General features: G+C 50.6%; 1 protein-coding gene across 3 annotated transcripts in view; it reads right to left on the bottom strand.

Moving 5' to 3' along the window:
- ARHGEF26 (Rho guanine nucleotide exchange factor 26) overlaps positions 1-23670 on the bottom strand; it is a 41767-nt gene extending 18097 nt beyond the window's left edge. For 2 of the 3 annotated variants that reach the window (XM_082055244.1, XM_082055245.1), the window contains exons 1-8: positions 22209-23404; positions 20746-20785; positions 18713-18858; positions 13399-13455; positions 8894-9054; positions 1764-1916; positions 1219-1348; positions 616-690 (exon numbers count right to left, since the gene is read on the bottom strand). In XM_082055244.1, coding sequence (XP_081911370.1) covers positions 616-690; positions 1219-1348; positions 1764-1916; positions 8894-9054; positions 13399-13455; positions 18713-18858; positions 20746-20785; positions 22209-23258 — 1812 coding nt within the window. In that variant the 5' untranslated portion in view covers positions 23259-23404. Of the gene's footprint in view, positions 1-615; positions 691-1218; positions 1349-1763; positions 1917-8893; positions 9055-13398; positions 13456-18712; positions 18859-20745; positions 20786-22208; positions 23405-23639 lie in introns of those variants that run through there. The other variant, XM_082055246.1, reaches the window with a different exon arrangement.
- Between the last annotated feature and the right edge of the window lie 1451 nt (positions 23671-25121).

The following is a 25121-nucleotide window of genomic DNA, read 5'->3' as shown; positions in this document are numbered from 1 at the left end:
CCTGAGGTTTTCCTTCCACACCACCACGTTCTGTTTGAACAGTTTTCTGTTTCCAGAACATTAAACAGCTTGGAATTTCCTATCCATTAAAGAAAATGGTGATCTGATAACTCAGGTTCACATAGAAGGAACCAAAATTTGCTACACAAGGAAGTGCTGTTCAAATTCATAATCTCTGCAAGGAAATGGATTTGTGCTCTTCTTCCTCCACTGATTTTTGGCAAAAAAGCATGACTATGGGAACAGAAAACAACTGAGAGCAGGTGATGTGGTCAACTTACACCAAACCCAGAAGCAACGCTTACGTTTGCCTGGAATGCTCAGACTCTGTACTGTCAGGACAGTGCTCTGGCTCTTTTGTCCGTGTGGTTCACCGTAGGCCTTTCTGTTGGAATGACTGGCAGCAAACAGCAAGTTTGCCCAACTACACAATCCAACAGGTGAACAAGATGAGCAATAAGCATGAAAACCAATCCTCAATGACTAACAAAGCCCAGGAGCAGCCACTGCTCCCCGTGGATTTCTGCAATGACGGAAGCAGGCGGTGCAACCTGGGAAGGAAAACAGTCAAAGCAGAAAAAATTCTGTATCCAGATGAAGCTTTTAGGAACATACCTTGCTCACTTCTTTCAGAGCTTGCTTACAGTTCTCATATTTGGATGAATCCTTTGGAGTTTTCTGACAAATAGTCTGAAATAGAAGGTCAGTTCCTTCAGAGGACTGAGCAGCACAGATTGCAGCAAATCCCGAGTTTTACAGGCATGTTCATCAAAATCAGAGGGGTGAGGTCCCGCCCCGCAGCGCCGCACGCGGTGGGAGCACGAGTGTATCGGCACACGGGCTCTGGGGGTCACACCGGCTGCGGCAGGACCCTCATCACCTCAGCTGCGTGAGCCTCTCGGGTCCAGTTCTAATCCTAACGCTATAGAGAATTTCGGTGCCAGGTTCCTCCTTGGTTTCAGAATCGTTTTGACCATTTACTGTCCAATTTTTCTATTAGAATGTCTAAGTATTTAACTTCTGAATAGCGGATCAGGAGGTACCAATCACAGCAATCAAATTGTACAGTACTTCGTAATCAACAGACCAGGATCTACAGCCTGGAGCCTGGTACAAGAAGACATGAAGCAACTGGAATGAACTAGGAATCGACTATCAAAGAACATTAACATGAAAAGAATATGCATCAAGGAAAAAGAGAAAAATAACTGTTCTCACATCCATCAGTAAGGGCAGCCGGGTGACCCTCTGCATGGGCAGGATGAGGAAGGAGATCATCGGCAAATTCCGGCACTCTTCGTGGGACTCGATCCGTGATAACGCCTCTTTAAACGCTGGATTTGTGGCTCTGGGGGGAACAAGGGGGAGAGAATTAAATGGTATGTTTTACTAAAGAATTGTGAAAGTTGCTATATTTTAAATAAATCTCGATTTTATTAATAGCAAAGTGTGAGTTGAATAAGTCACCTCAACTAAACCTTCAGCTTTATTTATTTAGATGTGCAAGACCAGTACTGACATTTAGAAACCTTGAGTCCTGTCTCAGATACACGAAGGTGAGTGCAAGCAGACCCATATGTAACACACGGGGAAAGTAGGTCTGACAGCCATTAATTAACCTGGGATAACCGGGGGGCAGGAGCCGGACGCCGCGCGCACGGCCCATCGCTGCCGGAGCCGCGCGGTGCAGCCAGCAGTGACCGCGGCTCCCGGGGAGCGCAGGGCCCCCGGCGCCACAGACCCCGCTTTAAACCCATCCTTACAGCAGCTTCTGCAGCGTGCGCTGCTGATAGACCTCGTTGGTGCAGTACTTCACATAGGGATCGAACGTTGAAGAAGCGTGCTTCTCAACTATATCACTGATGTCATCAATAAAGATGTTGTTCTGATGTCTCTCTTCGAGTTCCTTAAAGAACCTGCAGAAAAAAAAAGAAATTACTTGTTTTTGCAACAAAACCAGCAGACTTTCTCTCACAACATTTTACGCTTCACCTGAGCGCCCCTACCGAGCACCACCTGCCCTTCCAAGCATTTCCAGGGCTGCGGCAGCACCCTAGGACACCCTGCGTATCTTCTGGTACAGGGAGGCGCTGCAGACAGCGGGTCAGTGCTCACTGCACCCAGCTCAGTGGGCCAGAAAAACCCATCTTGATTCCACCAATTAATACCCACTGACAAATGCACCAACAAAGAACATTCTTTGGCACTGGAAGCATAAATCTTTTTGGTAAGTTATGAAGACATCACAACACGAGTTGTGGTTTGCAGCCCTTGCAAATGCTGGAGAGAGGAAAGCGTGTGACGCCCCGAGGAGAAGCGGGTGCCCCTGTCTGGCTGCCCGGGCTGCAGCCTTACCTGCACATCCCTTTGTCACAGGACAGAACCATCTCCTGCATGTCACAAACAATACATTTATAAATCATCCTGCGAACATTTCCAGCAATGGGGATGAGGCTATTGCCATGTTACACGATTGCTGGAACAGCCAAACTAACACACCCAGCTCACAAGGACCCTGGAGAAGGGACAACGACCGGACACATAACTCGTGCCACACTCTACAAAGCTGGGCTGTCGCCTGCCAGCCCCAGCTTCGCCATTACCACGCGTTAGTGCTGATCTTGTTATTATATGCAAGAGAACAAACTAGTCTTGATATCTGAGGAGAAATTTTTGTTAATATAAAAATATGAACCACAGAAAACCATAAATGAAGCATTGCTTAGCCCTGAGGAAGGTGCCTGACAACTGTCCCCACAGCCCGGAAATAACAGTGATTTAGAGAGTGCCCAGGACATTCTCCACAGGCAGTCTGCAGTTTGTCACTTCATTTCAAATGACAAAATCCCCCCAGGGCTCCATCCCCTCCCCCTCGGAGCCCAGCAGGTATGGCCACTGGAGGGAGAACACGGGCACTCCCAGGTTAATCTTTGTCACACGGGCACCGGTGCCAAGTTGGCAACCGCCTCATGTCAAAATGGATGGAAAACAAGTCCAAAGTGCAAGGCGTTACGGCACGGCAGCTGTGCCCAGCCCGCGGGGCGGCCGGAGCGGAGCGCAGGGAAGGCCCAGGGCCCAGGGGGCACGGCGCGGATCCCAGGGGGCACGGCGCGGATCCCAGGGGGCACGGCGCGGATCCCAGGACGGCACGGGCGCCTTGGCCTTCCCCGCGCACCCAGGTGACGTTACCGGGGCAGCAAACCGTCACACCCGCTGAACGGCGGGGAGAAAGCTCCGCGTTTTTATATGCTGCACATAGACCTGCTTTTCCTATGAAATCCCAGCACCCCAGCCTCTGCAGATCCCCAGCCCCACCTGCTCACACGGGGTCACAGAGCCGATCACACAGGATCTGAACGTCTCAGAGCAGGAGACTCCACACCCGCTCTGGGCAGCCTGGGCCAGGCTCTGGCACCTCAAAGGAAAGAAGTTTCTCCTCGTATTCAGAGGGAACCTCCTGTGTTTCAGTCTGTGCCCGTTGCCCTCACCCTGGCGCTGGGCACCACTGAACAGTCTGGTCCATCCTGACACCCACCCTGAAAATAGTCATAAACACTGATCAGATCCCTTTCAGCTTCTCCAGCTCAACAGCCCCATCTGTATACACGGTTGTCACACTGATCCGGCCACATCCGGGGCAGGAGTCACAGCACGATGCACAGGACACACACACCGGGCAGAGCGACCCCAGGCGCAGACCTGCCCAGCCCAAGCTCCAGAGCAGAGCCCTGCAGCGCGTCCGCACCAAACACCCCCGCTCCGGAGCCCGAGCTTCAAACCGCACTTAGAGCACACTGACCCAGCAATTTGCAAGAGCAGCCAAGGGAACACACACACGTCCTCCCGCTGTGGCAGCCTTGCTAAACACAGATATTTCCAGGCTTACTAACAACTTGGTGCCTTTTCAAAGCTACACATCTTCCTATGCAAGAAGGGCAATGGCAGCTCTCTGAAGCCAGACTGACCGCTGGAAGACTCGCGCCTGGTCTCAGCTCAGTAAAGTTGCTGCTTCGTCCCTTACCAACATATTTTGGAGTCACTGCTCTGTGTCCTCCAGAATCCCTGGGATCTCCTGACTATCAAAACAGGCCTGATGGTCAGAAAAGCAGATTATGCAGCAAGGCTGGGAGAAGGACGAACCCCACAAAGGGTGGATTCAGCAGCTCTGCAACACCTGGAAACCCCAGCCCCACAAAGGGTGGATTCAGCAGCTCTGCAACACCTGGAAAGCCCAACCCCACAAAGGGTGGATTCAGCAGCTCTGCGACACCTGGAAACCCCAGCCCCACAAAGGGTGGATTCAGCAGCTCTGCAACACCTGGAAAGCCAACCCCACAAAGGGTGGATTCAGCAGCTCTGCAGCACCTGGAAAGCCAACCCCAGCACGGTCTGAGCGCTCCCGGCACCTGCTGCAGGTCATGGAGCCACCGGTCCTCACGTCCTGCTCCGGAGCATCTGCGAGGCTCTTATCCCTCTTGTTCCCATCTCTCTGTCACCGTTTCCAACACAAGCCCTCGGCCTCGCTGACAAGGAAGCCGCTTATCTGCTTCGAAATGGCCAGTATGAACAGTGCTCTCCGAACACACCAGCTCTCCCCAGCTCGCACCTCGGTGTCACCAGTGGGTAACCACCCTCGGGACATTGCTCAGCTTTCAGCGGAAACTGCTAACAGTGAGAACGGATAAAACACAGAGACTATCCATCTAGACCAAAGAGGGGAAAAGGATGTTAATGACTTATATCACTGTCTTACCTGGAAATCAAATCAGTGATCTATAACTTACACATAATTCTCTTTCATTATAGTTCACCTGAATCTCTCAGGGTCTACTCACACTATTGACATTTGTACTATATGCAGGTTGTGGGGGTGGTGTGTTCGATCCTCCAAAGAAACTGAACAGCAGAACCGCATTCTCTACAAGTACTGTTTTTAACGCCTGGTTAACCGACTCTACACACACTTCTCTACCAAACACTAAGACTGTATTTTCCTATGGAAAAAAGATGAAGATGAATCATTTAAAATATGTTGGAAAGAGGCGAAACATTAATCTAATTTACAAAGAAATGCTATGAGAAAGTTTACCCAGTTCCCAATATATAGTGACACATACAAAATTAAATTAAGATCCTCAGATAAGCCATTAACCTCCCTCCCAAACCCACACAGGCTTCTCTACTGAAATCAAGATGCAGTTTTAAACCAGCAAGAACCCGTCAAAATGTTTTTGGTTGTGTCTTTTTTAGCTAACGCTTATCTCCTGATAGTCCACAAGCTTTTTGCCTTTTGCTGCCCCACTGGCAGAGAAACACAACGCTCACGCTTTCCTGTCTGCTCTAAATGGGGTGACTGGACCTGTCAGAGCAGCTGTGAGGCCGTGTCCCCATCTCCCCGGGCGGCGCGGGGCGCACGGATGCTCGGAGGCTGTGAGGCTGCTGAGACTCGCCCGCTGACCCTGCAGCATTCTGGGCCGCACGGATGCTCGGAGGCTGCGAGGCTGCTGAGACTCGCCCGCTGACCCTGCAGCATTCCGGGCTGCACGGATGCTCGGAGGCCGCGGAGGCTGCTGAGACTCGCCCGCTGACCCCGCTCCGGGCTGCACGGGCCTTGGTCTCTGGGCCAGCTGGCCGGGGCGGCCCCGCGAGCCTCCGCCACACAACAGCTCAGCCCAGCGGCAACTGGTGTCATCCCGTGTTCTCTCCGTTACCAGCTCCCGTGTTACACACACGGGCAAATGCAAAATAAAAGACTGAAGCTTTCTAAAGGCACCTTACAAGCTGTTTTCGTAAGCAAACACATTGTACGCTGCGCGAATTATTCCAATCTGCTCCTCTTTGGCAGAGACGCTGCGCTGCGCTCCCGAGAGCAGAGCCGGCCCTTGCTGCCTGTGTTCTGCCGCCAACAGAGGCGCCTTTGTTCCCAGCAATGGCCCGGGGGGCAGGACGAGCCCAGCGGGGGCTCTGAGAGCGGCACTGAACAGGGTCCGACTCAGCGGGCCCCGATACAAGCCCTGGGCTGTTCTGACTAAAGACAGTGTTTCTATCAGCTCTTATTCTTAAACTCTTCCCTGAGCAACCAACCCCACTGACAACCACACTCCTACACTTCTACTCAGATTGTGTATTTTCAAGGAAAGGCTGCTTAAAATATAGTACGATGGGACAGATGCTGTATTTAATTACAATTTTATAACAAAAGGATGGGGGTTGCTACCTTGACAATGGGAAGCGATAGTTTGGAGAGCGCGAGGCAGAGGTTTCTGTTCTGGAATCGTTATTTACACAACTGAGGGTGCAGAAAGCCAGCCCAAAGTTTGTTATAGTTTAACAGGATTGCATAACCCAGGAAACAAAATATGTTTTCATTTAAGTTTAAAAAAGAGTTTCACATTTTGTTTTTTACTCCAAGTTACAAAAAAACAAGTTCTTAAACCATGAGACTCTCCAGAGAAAAAACAACATTATAATTTTAGGTTAGCATGGTATTTTCCCATTCTTTCTTACTCCCCGCCACTTCCCTTGAAGCCTGTTATCGGAAGGATTGTAAGAATTCCCCTCAACATTGCTCTCCCCAGCCCCATCTCTGCTTTAAACATTTTAAGTGAGAAATTCAGAAGCGGATTGAACAAGCTGGCAGGTTGATTCAAGAGGGAAAGGTCCAGCCCACGCCTCTCAAACAGCGATGAAGCCCTGCACTTCCATTCGGCTCGCTAGAAAAGATGCCAATTCACCTGCAGTACATGACGGGTCTGTGTCTCCAACAACAATGCACCGAGACTCCCGCACGTACGGGCTGTGAAACAAAACCTCATTCCTTCATAAACTTCAGGAGACAAAGTCAACCTGCTGCACAACAGGTGTCAAACTCCACGGGCTGCACGAGGCTTCAAAGAAAGAAGCCGAGAAATGACACGACCATGACTGGGAACGGGAAACTTGACGAGTTCCACAAAGGTAAATGCAGGTTTAATGCTAAAGAATTCAGAACATCACAGTTTCTACAAGAAGGAAACAAAGGGGACAAAAGAAAAGGGAACAAACCCAAAGCTGTAGGGGTGGGAAGGACTGGCTCAGAAACGGTGCTGGCCTGACGGACCCCTCATCCCGCCATTCGCCCCATTTCTGAAATGAGGCCAGTATTCCCTCCCCAGGGAAACACAGCCCTGTTTAAAGTTGTACAGCGCTACAGTGAAGATCAGTTGGTATCTTAACTAGGCCATGCACATCCTTCAGCCATTGTGCTTCATCTCAAACTAGAAATGAGGTCTAAGAAGCACAGACACTATTTCTGAGTTATGTAGATCACAGTAATTCACCTGCTGACCTTGCTATTAACCAGGCTAGGATAACGAACAAATTATAACAAAGCAAAGCCTCATTACACAGCTTTTTGAAATAGAGTGCGAAGTATTCATAACCCTGAAGAACACCAGGAGCGCACAGACACACAGGTACCACGTTAAACAGTTACCAGCAATCACAAAACAGCCTCTTCAGCATTTGTGTCATGTAAGGTCTGCCAGCGTTTCCATTTCATCAGGCACTATTTGTACTGTGTCTTTTTTTCTTATTGAATCTGTATGGAAGAAACTTATTAAAAACTTAAAAGCAAACCCAACCTGTAAAGCACAGCAGATTGTCTCTGTATCAGAAATACAGGTCTCCGGCGCGCGGAGCCACATGTGCAGAGCGAACACCGGCGCCGTGCACACAACGACGCCGTCACCGACCCCGCGCACCGAGCCCGCGGGGACAGCAAACGGGTGCGAGCGAGGGGGGAAACCCGGCCAGAGCTCCTCGGGGCCAGGAGCAAACTCCTGCTCCTTTTTAACATTCAGTAAGGGCACACTAAGCCTAACCGACAGACTGTCAAGATTAGGTATGAATGTTTAATGTACCAACACTTAGCTTCCCAACTGTTTGGATTTGAAGGATGCTTAATTCCACTAAAATACACTATATTCTTTCCTTCCCTACCGATTTAGATAGAACTAACCCCATGCCTATCCCATTAAATACAAGCTCAAACGTAACGGAGAGATGAGTCAGCCAAACTCATGTGCATGTCCACTGCTCTTTGTGTTTTCCACCTTAAACTGGTGTGACAGTTCTGGAAGAAATGGTTCCCACTCTCAAATGGCTCCTTCAGATTCCAATAAAGAACCTGCTTTATGTTCAAACAGGTGTTAAAGGAATAACCAGCCATGTCCAGTTCAGCCTACCCACAGTAGTACTAAATCAGTACAGCCAGCAAAGTCAGCAACTGCTCAACTTCAAAAATAGGGAATATTCTGGCAAACAAGAGCAAGAGGCCTGAGAGAAGAGGCAGAGCCCGCAGCCACCACCCCACAGCACAGCACCAACCACAGCGCCACGGGGCCAGGACACGCTGGGAGGGGTGTAAGGAAACAGAATCCAAACACACACGGGCTTACTCAGCTTACAAAACCAGAACTTACAATTAGCAAAATAAAACCTTCGCTGTTTACACTACATTAAATGATTCTTCAGCACCGCAGGGCACACATGTTTTGGTGCTCTCACAGAACAGAGGATCAAATTCCACTCTAATTTATTCACAGCTTATAAAAAACCTAAGACTCCACATACCACCACATGCAGCAGTTGACTTCTCATTCTTCAGCTGTCAGCCCTACGTTTTTGCCACCTTGCAGCTGTTCCTTCACTCTGCGGCAACACCAAAGACACTATTTTGTACACTGCATTTCATTACCTGCTTGAAAGACGTTTTGACGACCAGCAATCAGCCCTCACTTATCATTTCAAAAAAAGCAGTGTAAATAATTTAAAGCTATAATTACTCAATTTAAAATTTGTAACTTAAAAAAAACGTACATTAAAAAAATGCAAAATGCATTGTTACACTTACTTCTTACTTGCTTCATACACATCTGCGATGTTGGAGAAGAGGTGGTGGCTCTCCGTCTTGGTCATTGTGGCGCTCAGCTCCCTGGAGTTTTTAAACATCCGGATCAGAATCTCCAAGCTCAGCAAATAAGAATGTTCGGAAGATATCACCTCGAATATTGCCTGAGAAGTGGAAGGGAAAGAACAGACTATTGACAGGGCTTTAAAAAAAGTGGAGGGGGTAAAATGAAAAGTTACTGGATGTAATGTAAGCTAACATAATGTAAGTATAACATAAATATTCTTTTCCATGCTAGTTGCTTTATTTACTTAGAAATAAGTGGTTTAATAGTAGAAAAAAAGACTCTCTCAAATGCCTTTTCAACGCAACTGCCAACAGTTTGAAGACAACATTTACCACCAGCTGTGATCACTCCCCATTCATAGTCCTGAGAAGCGGCTTTTGGTTTGTTTGGGGTTTTTTAAATCTAAAAAAAACCAAACCACATCTGTTCCTGTGGTCTGACTGGAAGCCCCGTATCAGTCTCATACTGTTGACCAGCCAGTATTTGCTTCTGCTCTTTCCCAACAGCAGCTGCTAAGTTATTTACTTGAAAGATTCCCTGTGTACCAGAACTCTGCTTCCCAAGCACCTGCGCAGCAGCTGAACCCCGGGCAAACCCGGCCCAGCGACCTCTGAGCAGCGACGGCGGCTGCTCGGGAAAGCCCTGGGAGCAGGCCCAGGGGCAAACCCAGCCTAGCGATCTCTGAGCAGCGACGGCGGCTGCTCGGGAAAGCCCTGGGAGCAGGCCCAGGGGCAAAGCCGGGTTTAGTGATCTCTGAGCAGTGATGGTGGCTGCCCTGGAAAGCCCTGGGAGCAGGCCCAGGGGCAAAGCCGGGTTTAGTGATCTCTGAGCAGTGATGGTGGCTGCCCTGGAAAGCCCTGGGAGCAGGCCCAGAGGCAAAGCCGGGTTTAGTGATCTCTGAGCAGCGACGGCGGCTGCTCGGGAAAGCCCTGGGAGCAGGCCCAGGGGCAAAGCCGGGTTTAGTGATCTCTGAGCAGTGATGGTGGCTGCCCTGGAAAGCCCTGGGAGCAGGCCCAGAGGCAAAGCCGGGTTTAGTGATCTCTGAGCAGTGATGGTGGCTGCCCTGGAAAGCCCTGGGAGCAGGCCCAGAGGCAAAGCCGGGTTTAGTGATCTCTGAGCAGTGACAGCGTTCAAGTCCAGAGTTCAAGAGTCCAAATCCAGTGAATTCTGCTGGTGCTACTAAGGTAATCAGCATTTGATCAAATACAGTTTCTCTTGGGCACCCTGAATCTCAGTGCTCCCAAACCGTGCTCCCAAAATTATTCTTGCCCATCTAAAAAGGCTTCCTCAAAGAACTGAGATTTTCACAACAAAATAACAAGTTTTGGATTTCTTAGAACAAAACAAAACATCTACTTAGCTGAAGCCTCAAAGGTTTATACCATGCAAAGACTTATCAACTCCACAGAAAACCTACAGGGCCATTATGCTTAGAAGGAAAGGAAGTCTGATCTACATATCAGCAGCCTCTCCATGCTACGAGCTGCCCAAAAAGCTGAAGGGATCTGGTGAGATCCAGCAGGGAGGCAACGGCCACACCACGCAGGGGACGCGCGAGAATGGATCCTGCTGTGCGAGGACCCGTGCAGAGGTGACGCTTACACCACGTCCACCAGCCCGCCTGCCAGCTCCAGCAGCCGCGACAGCCCAGGAACATTGACACACGGCAGGAACCAGCGGCCGCGCAACCTGCTGCCCAACGGTGCCTGCAAGGCGCAGCTCGTGTGCGCTGCTCCCAGCCGTGCTGGCAAAGGGAGCACTCACCCAGGGACTGCTCCAGAGTGCCACGGCTCATTAGCTTCTACCCAGACATTACTATTATTATTGTTTTGGAGGGGCTTTGTTATGCTTTTACTGAGGACCCTCATGGACTTCTAGTTTGGTAACAAAGTTATTAGCACAGTCAGAAATAAATGGGGCAAAGGCAGATACTGTGCTTCTAAAGTGTAAGGAAGGGAGAGAATATCGTTTTACCATGACCCAAACACATTTTGGAGAATAAAAAAGGACTAAGAAACAACCTTGACTTTGACCTACAGTAACTCCCCCTTTCGGGGGCTGGGAGGTGTTCCCCAGCGCCTGTGACAGTTTCTGTGCGACAGCTGAGCCCAGACTGAGCTGTGCCTGCAGGAACCGAGCCGGGCGGCTCCGCACCCCCACGGGCTGGAACGCCTGCAGGAACCGAGCGGCTCCGCATCCCCACGGGCAGGGACCGAGCCGGGCGGCTCCGCGTCCCCACGGGCAGGGACCGAGCCGGGCGGCTCCGCGTCCCCACGGGCAGGGACCGAGCCGGGCGGCTCCGCGTCCCCACGGGCAGGGACCGAGCCGGGCGGCTCCGCGTCCCCACGGGCAGGGACCGAGCCGGGCGGCTCCGCGTCCCCACGGGCAGGGACCGAGCCGGGCGGCTCCGCGTCCCCACGGGCAGGGACCGAGCCGGGCGGCTCCGCGTCCCCACGGGCAGGGACCGAGCCGGGCGGCTCCGTGTCCCCACGGGCAGGGACCGAGCTGGTGGCTCCACATCCCCACGGGCAGGGACCGAGCCGGGCTGCTCCGCATCCCCACGGGCAGGAACCGAGCCAGGCAGCTCCACATCCCCACGGGCAGGGACCGAGCTGGGCGGCTCCGCAGCCCCACGGGCAGGGACCGAGCCGGGCGGCTCCGCGTCCCCACAGGCAGGGACCAAGCCGGGCGGCTCCGCAGCCCCATGGGCAGGGACCAAGCCGGGCGGCTCCGCAGCCCCATGGGCAGGGACCAAGCCGGGCGGCTCCGCAGCCCACGAGCGGCTCCGCAGCCCCCCGGGCAGGAGCGCCTGCGCGAGCCCTTGCACATGCTGCCGTTTGTACACACAGTCAGGGAGAGTTTCCAGCTTGCAAGGAAAGACCTATTGAAAATTATTTTAGTTCAAATCAGTCTGTCTATGTGACAAATGTTCTTTAGGCAAAAGATGCACACAGATCCATCTCACTAATGTGCTCTAGAAGATGGGATGTGTACACATGCATGGCATTAACATTTCATCAAGGCAGGAAGCAAACAAATCCATTTTTCTGCAGTGACAATATATTATGATGGCAAAAATAATCTCATGTGCTCTAAAAAGCAATTTAAATAATAGATTAAAGATAATCGATAAATGGCAATTTAAAAGAAATACAGCAAAAGCACAACTCGGTAGTACAACTACATCTTAAGAATATTTATCTGGGCTCCCTCTGAAAGAACGGGCCATCTAATATTCAAATGAAAAGCCCCGCAGGCTTGAAAACGTTTTGGGTAATACTAAAGCCTTTACATTTAGGAGGCATCTAAAGAACTTGTTCTCTTTGAAGGGATGTAAATGTGACTCCGGGAAACATGACTAAAGGCTCCTAAAGGATCCGTCTGAAATAAATGCCTCGTGCCTCAAAAGCCTCCCAGCAGGAGGAGGCAGAAAAGCACAACACGTGGCCAGAGCTGCTGCACGGCCTCTGCCCCAAAACGCAAAAGAATGTCAATCAGCATTATAAAAACACCTAAACTGTTGTCCAAATCTCACATATGCAATAGAAGATATTTCTGTATTTCATGTGTGAACACAACAGCTGTAGGTCGTGCAGCTAAATGAACATTTGGGGTTTGCTACACACACCTGCGAACTCCACAGAACACCCGTCAGGGCTCACGTGGGCACACGCGCTGCGGTGCGTCCTGCAGCGAAACGATACCGGAACAGATTACCACGGCAGTGTTTCGATTCAAAAAATGACCTGGTTGTGGTTTATTTTTTCCTTTTGAGGGACATACCTCAAGAACTGCAGGGATATAGTTGGCTAGGTCAGGCTATTCTTTTCAACACCTCTCATTCATTTTGATATAGGCCCTGTAAGTAAGAAGGAGGGTAAAGCAGATCAAGCGGACAAAAGGAGGAAAGAGGAAAGCGGATAAGATGACAAAAGGAGCAAAGGGGAAAGGGACAGAGAGATAAGAGAACTACATCAGTAATTGCTGCTGTTGTGTGTCCTGCTGACAGCATGGATGCCCCTGCTCCATTTCAGTGTGAAAGGAAAAAGGTTACACCAGATCCACAGCGCTTGCACCTTCAGGATTGTTCCCAGGATTAATTACAACTAACAAGTGGCATTGTACAAAGCTGCTCTTTGCTCCTCGCTGCCTTTAGACATGTAGGTGCCAGCTGGCAGGTGAATGTGACACCTTGCCCACAGAGCACAGAGCCGAGAGCGCCTGCAGCTGCGGGGGACACCCGGGGACCAGCAGGACCCGCAGGGCACGCACCAGCGCCAGAGAGGTTTGGTTTAGTGACCCTCCCTGGGCGGGGGACACCTCACTCCGGACACGGTGCTGTGATGACTTATCTCCTCATCAACAAACACAGATATGAACCCAGGCATGCAGTGCATCCCTAAACGAACAACGAAAAATCATGTGTTACTTTAAAGAGTACCTCCTGTCTTTTTCTTTCTTCCTGGCTGATCGCTTCTGATAATCCGTTCTTCTTTACCTGAAAAAAAAAGTATTTTTAGCATCTTTTGTAAAAAAAAAAAAAAACAAAAAAAAAACTTATTTAAAAAATACCACCACAGGACTATCAAATCATTGCACCAGGAATTTACCTAAAGAATCTGTCCAGCTCAGAAAGACAGTAATGAACGAGCAGCAATAAAAAGGTAAGTCAATAATAATCAGTGACTTATCAAAAAGAACTAAGTAGTTTCATTAAAAACTATCCCAAGACACAAACGCAGAACTACTGCAGCAAACGCACGCACACTCGACCCACAGTCACCCTGCACAGCCTCCCTGGGTGTTATAACACACGGCAGCACGGAAGCTGCTTTCTCCGCTTGAGTTCGATTTCTTGACGGACACGATTACATCACAAGGGCTGTTTGCTGAGTCAGCATGAAGAACCGTAGTATCTCCATTTGTCAAACACACCTAAAGGCGCAGACAAACAACCTTGACAGGCAGTTTGTTGGCCAAGAAAATATTCCAGAGGCGCTCGAGCTTCACACTTACCAGACACGGCAAAGTCCTGAGCAAATACCCCTGCATTTCAATCCCCAGCCCCACGACGACGTCTGTTCCCACCCCGCGCCCCCCGGGCCGCCCAGCCCAGCCAGGTTGCCCAGCTCTCCACACGCAGCGTCACAAAACCCGTCACGCCGCGTTTCCCACAGCCCGAGGCCACACGCTCAGCCCCCACCTTCCACACCAGAGCCCCCTGGAGCTGCTTCTCTCCTGGTGCAGATCACATGCACTGTGTAACTGAATGGAATACCACTAAAAGGCAGAAAGCGAAGCTCCAAGGAGGGGTTTCTGCATTTCCCGGCGGAGCGCTGAACGCAGACCCGGGATGAGGAGGCTCCCCCGGTGCGGAGCGGGAACAGCCGGGGCACAGCCCCTGCTCTGCCGCAGCAGCAGGGACACACACCCGGCACCGCTGCATCCTCCCGCCCCTCTGCCCATCTCCTCCCACAGCTCCTCACGCGCTGTCATCAACAGTTTCTCTTCTCACTCCACTTGCTCCCTGGAATTTTAGAGGATATATTATTCCTGCATACCAGGCACCACAAAGCCGGAGCGCAGGCTCAAGAGTAAAGACGGCAGAACATCAAGGAGCGCTGCACTTTGGTTTGCATGCACATCCAACTATATACACGTATCTATAAAAATGAAATAATCCAGTGTTCGAGCAGCTCTTCTTTTGAACAGATTCCTACAGATTCCTACATCACCACAAGCACACGCTTCAAAATACCACACAAGAACCAATTAGATGCCTCTCTATTAAACTATCAAAGTACCTTTCGATCAACGACCTGAACATTTCAGAGCATGCACTAGGAAGCACATGTCACTTTCTTCTGGATGCAGGGGAGGACTTTGCTAAGAACACACTGACGCAGGAAATGCCTCTGAGCACATCCCAGAGATTTCTGTGCTTCCCGTTAATACGGCGACTGCAAATTCCCCGTGAGGTCCACGTGGCAACTGCCGTGTTCACGGTCAAAAACCCACAGCTGTGTTGTGTGATTATTATTTTGTCATATATGGGTATGTACATATAAAATACACATGGAAAATCCTTACATATGCAAATGGGTCAACCTTATATTCTTAATCAATGGTAACATTTACAAAGAGGCCCAAAAATTGAGACTATTTTCGGCATTGTGAGGCATCCAAAACATTATAGCTGAAATAGCCTAAAAAACACACGTGATACCATGCAACCAAAAACTTAATATAAGCTTAATATAAGCTACTAACATCCGCTGGTGCCACCAGACGGCTTTGCTCAGCCACTCAGTTCTGACTCATTCGACCGCGGAGACGAGGAGGAACAATGACAGAGGGACAGGTTGGCTCTGTGGTCACCTACAACAAGCTCCTCAAAGTACGGACGTGCTGCAGGGAGAACCGAGCACAAAGATTCCTTTGAGAAATACAGTAAGTGGCTGCACCATAAACCAAACCAACAGCAACCCTTTGATACTGCGAGAGAAATGAGGGGCAATGCAGAGATCAGCCCCAGAGATCGACAGTAAAGGCGGGTGGGTGGTGTTTGACAGCACAGACAAGAGGCGGCCAGGGAAAGGTGACAGTGTGAGAGGCTCACACATCAACCTGTGGCAGTTCTTAAATGAACAGAAAAAAATCACAACCATGCTTGTCCCAAACCGGGGAAAGACACGATTGAAAAATGAAACACTGAAAAATGAGATGGGTAAAGCTTGCAAGAGCTCCAGGCTAGACGGCAGTTTGGAGAACAGGGACAATCTCAAAGCACCACTACATAAACACACTGAACCTATACGACATGAAATGGAGAATCTAATGCTAAAACACCCATTTAATATTAAATACTTCAACAATCGTGAGCATTACTTATGCTACAGGACATCTGCTTCCAGTGCCAGATCTCAAGCACTGACAGTCCTAACGAGAAGTGAACACGCACCGTACACTCCAGGCTGAACTCTGGAAAAACAGCCCTTTCCACTCAAAGTGCCCCCGCGGGACGCTGCGGTCACGGCAGCAGCGGATGGCCAGGAGCGGGGAGACGCGGCAGGGCCCGAGGGACACCGCCCGCAGGGCCTGCTCGGACCAACGCCATCTCCAGGGGTCCCTCCAACCCAACCGCTGCTGGAGCCTGCTCTTGTTGGAAAGTAAATTCATTTAATACAGCGTACAAGTTAGGATCACTGCCTGCGATCTGCTGGAAATTCTGCCAAATACCGGAAGATGGTTTTGGACTCTTATCTTGGAAAAATCTGTTATCCTCCCTCTATCAAATGTTTAGCGCAGCAGCTGAAGGCTGGGAGGAGCAGAGGCAGTAGCTCAGCTAGCTCTTTACTCGGTCATCGGCTTAGCTACTGCTGCCTCACCTGCAAGCGCAATCTAAGGAGGAGCAGAGGAGATTGAAAGGAACTGGATTTCAACAGTACCCTATTCCAGAGTCTTTAAACATTCTCTGAAGAGCTCAGAAGACAGAAGCACCCTTTTCAAATCATCCTTCCTGTGGCGGATCTGACAGTTCCACACAGGCGGTGTCACCCCGAACGGCAGGGCTGGTCGGACCCGCAGCAGCTGCCAGGCCCGCGCGGCCCAGGGACCGTCCTGCAGAAGAGCAGGTTCGGCTGCTGCCTTGCCCCCCATTTCCTACCACAGCCCCTGCTAATCAATGACATTAACATATTATTCTCCTTTCCTAACATATGTTGACACCCACTATTTTGACATTTTCCAGCTGAGCTCCTGTTACAATTCCATACTCACTTTGTAATACACATTGACAGCACGTAACTTTTCCAGCATTATAAACACGGACACTAAGAGATTCATGTTTTGTTTCCACAGTTCACTACCTTTTCCCATACACTCCTCACTTCCAACCCCGTAAATCAAGTAAAGACACTGAACAAGTTTGCCGTGCTAGAAATCATAAAAACCAAGCTGGTTTATGTATCTCTCAGTATGGCACAGGAATGGTTCTCTTGCTGGGATGTTCTTTATACTGTTTTAGTCTCCTGACAAATTAGTGTTATTGAAATTATTGTTATTATTACTGAACAGCATTCCTTCCAAAATACCTCACCGGTTGAACATTTAACTGCTAGTTTGCCTAGAAAGCAGAAAAAAAAACAATTTGACTTCATTAGAAACAAACTCTCCTGCAACATGAAGCAAATTAATTACATTTAAAGTATTTGACTTGATGAAAGAAAATCTAAAGCAAATATTTTCAAAAGCACGTTGTCTCACCTTCTTTATACTTATTGAATCAGAGGGATTCCTATTTCAACACTTTGAGGCGCAAAAGGTCACCGACAGCTGTCAGACAGCTCTCGTAGCCCCACGACACCAACAGCCTCCCGAGACCCTGCTGAGGCTGGACGGCTGTTGGACACACGCAGCCAAGAGCCCCACATACTCCAGGTGATCACGGCACGTAACAACAATCCTCTCCTACACCACATAGAGAGATGAGGTTCTACAACGTTGTACAAGTCACACTAACAAAAACCAAAAAAATCCCAGCCCTTTCATTGCAGGGATATCCCTCCAGAGGCCACAGGAACCACCCAAGGACAAAACCCACCCCAGAAACACAGAATGTTCACGGCTCCTCTGGTCCCAAAAGCACAGGCACCAGGAGAGCCTGCAGAAATACCAACTGGTATCATCAATTTGTCGGCTTATTAGCAGGGGTGCTAGCAGGGTTACAGTACTGATTAAACGGCTCACTTCTACTTTCTTTAACAAAGCTACTAAGAAAAAGCCCCTGCGGGTGCTTCCCAGACCGTGCTCAGGGTAACAAATACCACCATCTGAAACCTTTTAAAATGGGTTTGATTAAATATATGCAGTCAAATCGACTTAGAGTTGGCTCGCAGCAATTTAAAACAATTCAGCGGAAATTTGTTTGTAACTCACTGAAGCTTTTCTTTCGTATAATTAAGCAGGACCCTAAAATGAACTTTCACAACTGCACTGTATTTACGTAAAACAAAGTCCAGCAACTGATCAGGACTTCCATGTTGCTCTTGTCAAATGAAAAACAAAGCTTAGTGAAAAAACAAACAGCACTAAATCCTATTTAAGTATAGATTTCACTCTTGAGTTTAAGAGGTGCTGGGAATTAAATGTCTTTTCAAGCTTTCTGATAGTGCCCCGTTCCGAGCGGACAGACACGGTAACGTACGGCAGGCACAGGCCGCAGCTCTTCCAGGGACCCGCGCCTGAAATGCACCTGACTGTACGATTATGAAACAGTAACTCCTTCATCCTTCAAAGTTGTATTTCATTTCATCTTAAACAACACCCAATTCTTTTTCTTGGTGATTTCAAGTCAGCTACTCTCACCAGGCTGTTATGGGCCACAGGAGCCTCCAAACACTTGTGTTAGAACAAGGGAGGTGTCAGGTAAGCAGGGAACTGACTCTGGCAGGAGCATCAGCCCATACCTACTAAAACTGACCAAAACCCCATGATTTACGCTTTCTTTAGGCTGTTGAAGTTACTTGACATAAAACCTAAAAAAAAAAAGCTAAACTGAGCCATCTGCGTTTGGATCAGTAATGTCTGAATAGTTGCAAACTTGTCAATAAAAAAATATTTGGAGATAACTCACAGTTTGTAAGGGCAAAGAAGATGAGAAACTGCAGCCAACAGCTCCAGCAGCAAGTAAAGAGACTTGTCTCAGTACACTCGTAGATACTCTTTGTGTGGCTATTGAGCCACCGAATACTCACAACAGACAGTTGACTCCATGTGGATCTCAGGGGCTTATAGTGGAAAACAACCTTGTCATCCGATTTCTGCTCCCGGGGCTCAGTCTCTTCATCAGAGTCTATGTCCAGAGCTTTCTCTTTATAGTTCTGATATAATACAGCGTTTTCTATAAAACAACAATAGTATGTCGTTAATTGCTAGGAAGTTAGCTTAGCTGCTTTCACAAAAATCATAAGCAACATTTAAACAATGAACGAAAGGAAAATGTCACTGTGCCGTTCACAAACTCCAAGAGACAAAGATAGTATCGTGTTTGGGACGGACAATGGCGCGGTGCAGAACAATGGATCGCTGTACCGCTACCAAAACGATCCTCACTGCCTGAATTAAAGAACAGATGTGTCCTTTGTCAAGAAAACACAGAAAACAATTTTTTCTTCCTTGGTTTGCTGTGCAATGTTTCATAACCAGCCAGCAATTTAGAAATGGAACACGCGCGTCAGTAGCGCAGAGTCACTAATCGGGAGGTCTAGCTATTTCAATCTACAAGACCATTTTAAGTCCACTGTCCATGCCAACTTCTATTCTGCCAGCTCTAAATACCGTCTTCACACTTCACTCAACAAGGAAATGATCCAGATTTCAGAAATCTGAGGTCAGAACTATTCCAAATAGAATAAGCATGAGGCCTATGAACCTTAAACCAAAATACACTCATTAGATAGTTCAGTACTGCCACTATTAATTCAACAATACCAATGGCAAAGAAGGGCAGGTGTGGAGCACGCCTTCCCATTTCCCACCATCCCCAACCACACACCCTTCTCAAGAGCAGACAGAAAAGGACAGAGAAACTCAGACCAGAAGAACCCACAGCTGGATGAAGCTGTTAGGAAAGCAAGCTCCACAAGGTACTGTAGCCGGGCCAGGCTCCGGGAACCCCCGGTTCCCCCCGGCAAAGCCCGGGGAAGGCAGCGGAGGCCCAGCCGCGGCGCCGGAGCTCTGACCGGGCTGGGCGCCTGTTCCACCCGCCCGGCCCCACAGCCCTGGCTGACTATCACACAAGGTCTGGCCTTCTGGGTTTGTTCTCTGGAACGTGTCTTTATACACTTTTAGGACAGAAAATTGTGTACAGTAACTGAATTCTGAGAGGCATTACACAAGGTTTTTAGCTGGGATGAGTCCCAGACGAGGGGAAGCCATTGGAAGAGAACCTAGAAAATGTCATCGGGAGACTGCGAGAAAAGATGAAAATAAGAGTAAGATGGGGTGATGCAAACAGAACAAAGTGGAAACTTTCAAAAATGGAAACAAGAGGAAAAGGAAGGTAATAGAGCAGCTGAGATGACCTTAAGGAGGCATTAAGCAGAAAAAAGCCAAGAGAGTAGCAGTTATTATAATAAAACTTCCATGGACTTGTAGCCAGGAAAGATTTTTTTTTTTTGTTGAAATAGTGGGAAAAGAAGCCAAGTTGGCAAAGCCCCAAATTAACGAGAAACATAAAAGAGCAGACACATGGACAATGTTTTTCTGACACTTAAACTTGAAGCCCAGAAAAGGATTACAAAGGCACGGAATTCATCCCAGCACCCTTGACTTATGTGCAATGAAAAAATAGCTGCACAAACCATGAACTCGGAGATTAACGATTCAGGTGTTTGCTGCAGGTGAGGAGCCCAAACCCCTAAGCTGAGCCACAGAAGCCACGAGCTGCACCCGGGGACAGTGCAGGGACGGGCAGGAGCAGCCGCGGCCGTGGCACCGCACAGACCTGGCACGGAGACACCCACCAGCTCATCTTTTAGGAGGGACAGGGGGTTTAAGTTTAAAAGAGGCCCTTCAAGCAAAACCCCATTTTTAGCCTGACATTCTGTAATCTGTAAAACATTCCCTAAAGCATGTCTAGGGCCAAAGTTATGGCTCCCTATTTCAGTCAGTTGGCTGAAATCAAGGTATTTAATCCTGGACTACATATGAAAGGTGTATGTAAAATGATCCTCAAGTTAAGTTCTCTTGTGACTGAGCATAAAGGTTTGCACAGAACAGGACTTACCTTCCCCATCAAATGTCCCTTGTCCTTTCAGCACTTTCTTCTGACAATTTTAACAGAAAAGAGATATATGCACATTAGAAGAACACAAAATAACCAACAGTAACAAGAACTTCTATTTACTTGATATTTATGCAGCAAATAACAGGCCCTAATCTATAAACGTCTGATGTTGGACAAGTATTCATGAGAACAATTGCTCCACCACAGACAGTGAAAAGTTCCTCTAGCTTCCCTCTCTCGTGCACTGTTCATCTGCACTTGTGTTCCGGGAGCACGGCTCAGCTTTCGGGGCGCTCGGGGCGCGTCCCCCGCTGCCTGGGCCGCTCTCCGGGACACGCGGGACCCAGCGGGCGCCCCCGCACCCCGACCAGCCCTCTCGGGTTCTGTAAACCAGCCTTTCGAGGCCAAACCAAACCTCTGGAACACACCAGCTGGTTTGGTGTAACAAGTAGCTAAGAAGTCTATTAATAAAAAAAGCTAGTAGCAAAGAGAGCTGTGTGTGTAAAGACAGGACAATGTCATGTCCTCCTGTTTTAAACATAACTTACTGTTAAAGCCTCCACAAACCCAAACAACCCCCCTCCCTGCTCAGCAGCTACTGCTGCTCCACCGCTTGGAGCATTTCCACAAAAGCTCCCATAACCATCATTTCTAGTTCGGCAGAAAATTGTCACAAAGCTGATAATTATTTTAGCAGCTCCGGCATTAGCCCTCAGCCCGGAGTACTTTATCACACAATTCCAAACGCTCTGCAGTACCTACTAATATACTTTTTTAAAAGTAACAAATTATATTTTAAAAAAAGGAAATACAAGATTACAATATGTTCAGGTAAAATAATATTTTCAGTAAGTCTCCATAATATAATTTTAATACGTTAACATTCAGTATAAACCTACTAGTCCTAAGGGACTGCAATCAAGAATAAAAACAGGCATTCTGCTTCCGCTTGCAGGCATTAAAATGAAGCTACAAAAAGATACCTGCAGTGGCCTCTATAAATTTAAAAATCACTCCCTGATTTTTAAAAATGCTTTCAAAGTCAAGTCCCAGCTAGAGGAAGGAGGGAGGAAGCTCATCGCTTAGCCAGCCTGTTTACTCTATCAGGCAGACTTCATCAGGCCAACGCCTCTTTTTTTCCTGTTTACTGCTTTCTGGGAAGCAAGTTTTAAAATGTCAATTTGATTGTGAAAGCAAAACCTCGATGTGCTGGAAATCCAGCAGGAAATGCAAACGCGGCGCTGCCATCAACACAGCCTTGATTTCAACAGAATCCCACCCTTGAAGCCTCCGCCACTTCACAAACCACACTTGTAAGTGATCTGTGAGACCCACCAATACCTACAGAAAGTTTAGTGGCAGCAAAAAGCAAACTGAAAACATCAAAAAAAACCTGAAAAAAATCCCGCTCCTGTGTAGCCTACACCATTCAAATCTACACATCACCAACCAGCACAACTTACCTTTATCCTCCCCAGGCTCGAAAATTTCTCTTTATCTTCAACAACCGCTTTGAGCATGGGCTGGGACATTCTGTTTTTCTTCTTAAAATCCGCAGAGCTGTCGAAGTCCACGCCGCTGACCACGGCCCTGCGGTAGGACGTGGAGCGCAGGCCTCGCCTCAGCGTCCCCGGGCCGTCCAGGTCGCCCTCGGCCTCATCCTCGCCGTCGCCCACCAAGGGCAGGCTCAGGCTCTCCACCATGCTGCGGACCTTCAGCACCCTCTTGCTCGTCGCCGCATTCTGCCCGTTGGTTTTGCTCATCACCTTTGTTTCCGAAGCCAAACTCTTGGGGATGATCTGCTGCGTGCCCACCTTGAGCGCGGCGGGGCTGTGGGTGCTCAGGACCACGGGCTGCTCGGCGGGCTGCTCCGGAGGGGACGCCGGCCGCTGGGGAGCCAGCCCTTGTTCTGGCGACATCGCCGGGGAAGCCGTGGAAGGTCCCAGCGACACTTTTTCTGGTGTTTTGGAAACCCGGCTGCACTGCAAGGGCAGCGCTGGTGCGGTGCTGTTCCTGGGGGCAGGTGCGTTGGCAGCGGGCGAGGGCTGCGGGCCGGCCGTACAAACAACGCGCTCCCGCTGCGGCGCGAGCGCTGACTGACTGCAGAGCCGCAGGGGACGGCCCGGCTGGCCGCCCGCTGGGGGAACGGAGCCGTTGGCAGTAAATCCGATGGAACTGTTGGAAACCAGAGCCAGCACCTGGGAGGGCCGCTCAGGAGACAGCTCGGGGGTCACGGCTTTGCAGGCTGGTGGTCGCACCTTCCCGTTGGACACCGATCCCATGCTGGAACCAAAGAACGCGGGGCGCCTCCGGAGCGCTCCGCTGCCCGGGCAGGTGCCGGCGGGCTGAGCCCCGGGGAAGCTGCACCTGTCCTCCACGGGGAAGTCGGTGACGAGCAGCCCGCTGGGGCTCTGGTAGGACTGGGGCCGCGGTTTGCTCCGGGCGGTCGATCTCCGCTGCCACCGCGGCGCCGCGCTGCGCTGGGAGAGCTCCGCCTCGCCGGCCCCGTCCATCGCCCGCTGCTCGGGCCGCCGCGACCTCAGGGCGGCGGCAGCGCCTCCCGCCCGGCGCCGCTCTCCGCCGCCCGCTCCCTGCGGTCCGGCGAGGGGGGAGCGAACGGCAGCGCTCGGCAGGGCCGCGGCGGGCGGGCAGAGGCAGAGCAGCCCGGGCACAGGCAGAGCAGCCCGGGCACAGGCAGAGCAGCCCGGGCACAGGCAGAGCAGCCCGGGCACAGGCAGAGCAGCCCGGGCACAGGCAGAGCAGCCCGGCCCGCGCTTCCCGCTGCCGCCGGGCGCCGCTCCCACCTGCCGGGAGCCCGCGCTGGGCCGCCCGGCGGCGGGGAGGGGAGGGCCCGTTCCCGGTCTCGGTCCCACCCGCAGCGCCCAGGGCCTCACCTCATGGCAGCGTCCCCGGGGAGCGGGGCACGGCCGCCTCCCCGCGCCCCCTGCGGCGCCGAGCCCGCTCGCAGCCCCCACCGGCCCCTGCGGCCACCGCCACCGCCGTGCTGGCCCGGCCCGGCCCCTCCCCTGCCCTCCGCCCCCGCCGCCCGCACAGCGCGGGCAGCGCCGGGCGCGCAGGTAGCGGGCGGCGGGCGGAGCCGGAGCCGCAGCCGGCGGGCAGGGGCGGCGCTGGGCCCGCCCGAAACGCAGCCCGGGCAGAGCGCCGCGGCTGGCGGCTCCGCGGCGAAGCTGAACTCGTGCACCTCCGCGGTAGCGTCCGCTCGTGTGCAGCGTGGGCTGCCGCGGGCACGACCCGCCTCTGGAGCCGTGGTGCACAGGGAAGCAGAGCGGCCTCCAGGCCTTTTCCAGCCCCTGCAGTCCCGAATAATGACCCCTCCGGGCTTTTCGCTGCAGGAACGCACCAGCACCCTCCACACAAGGACAAGGTTTGATTTTACACCTGGCATGTGCCCGTGAACAGGAGTTGTGTCTGGCAATGCCATCCCGTGTGCCACCTCCGCCGTGCCCACACACCTGCTCATTAGTCTAACGAGGTGCTGGATTGGCCAGCTAGGGCTGGTGTATTGTTTGCTAATGAAGCACAGCTGGGAAAAGGAGCAGCTTTTTGGTACGAAAATAGGACATAAACCACGAATCTGCTGTTGGTTCTGACAAATGACATCACCCTGAAAAACCTGCGCCCGTAAAAACGTTGAAACTTAACTGTGACTTGGGTACGTTATATAAACAGATAAAAGGGGAACAGAGTAGGTTCTAAAAAGTAAACCAGAAGCCGTGCTTGGCGTTTGTGCCAAGGCCCCGTCCTGCGCCCCCAAGGCCACGCTGCCCGCCCCGCGGGTCCCGCTCCCGCCGCGGCCCTGAGCTCAGCCGTGCAGACGCTTTTCGTGTTCTCTTACATTTAGTAATGATTACAACATGCGCTCACTTCACTATCTGCTTCTCTGCAGTTAAATTTGTCTCTACTTCTGTTGGAAAAACATAATTATCCCTATGTTTTCAAAGCAAGCTTGTCGCAATATGTGGACAATTTAGCATGAGTATTTATTTAGCTCTGCTATTAACTGTCACATTGGATACATCAAAAATCATTTAGAATGCTTTCCCAGTATTGAACCACAAAACTGAATTATTTGTCAGGCTTCCCTCAAATGCATAAAAGATCAACTCTAGGTGCGATTCTGTTCCTGTGTGATGCATCTGATCAGATCAGCAGAACAGAAATACCTCGAATACTTGAAGATGCTCCACTCTGCAATCCAGAGGCTTGGAGACGGCACAGTGAAGCACCGAAGGACATCCCTATTCCTGAGAATCCTGGCCTCTGCGGTTTTGTGCCGCCCAAATTAGTGCTGAAACACTGAGGTCATTTACATGTAACTGAGCTTCAGGAAGCCGTGAAGCGGCTGGGGCCGGCGC

Source organism: Streptopelia decaocto, assembly GCF_964273445.1.
Source record: "Streptopelia decaocto genome assembly, chromosome: 6".
In the NCBI taxonomy this organism is placed as follows: domain Eukaryota; kingdom Metazoa; phylum Chordata; class Aves; order Columbiformes; family Columbidae; genus Streptopelia; species Streptopelia decaocto.
The sequence above is the reverse complement of the archived record's forward strand: the minus strand, read 5'-3'. Positions and strand labels throughout refer to the sequence as shown.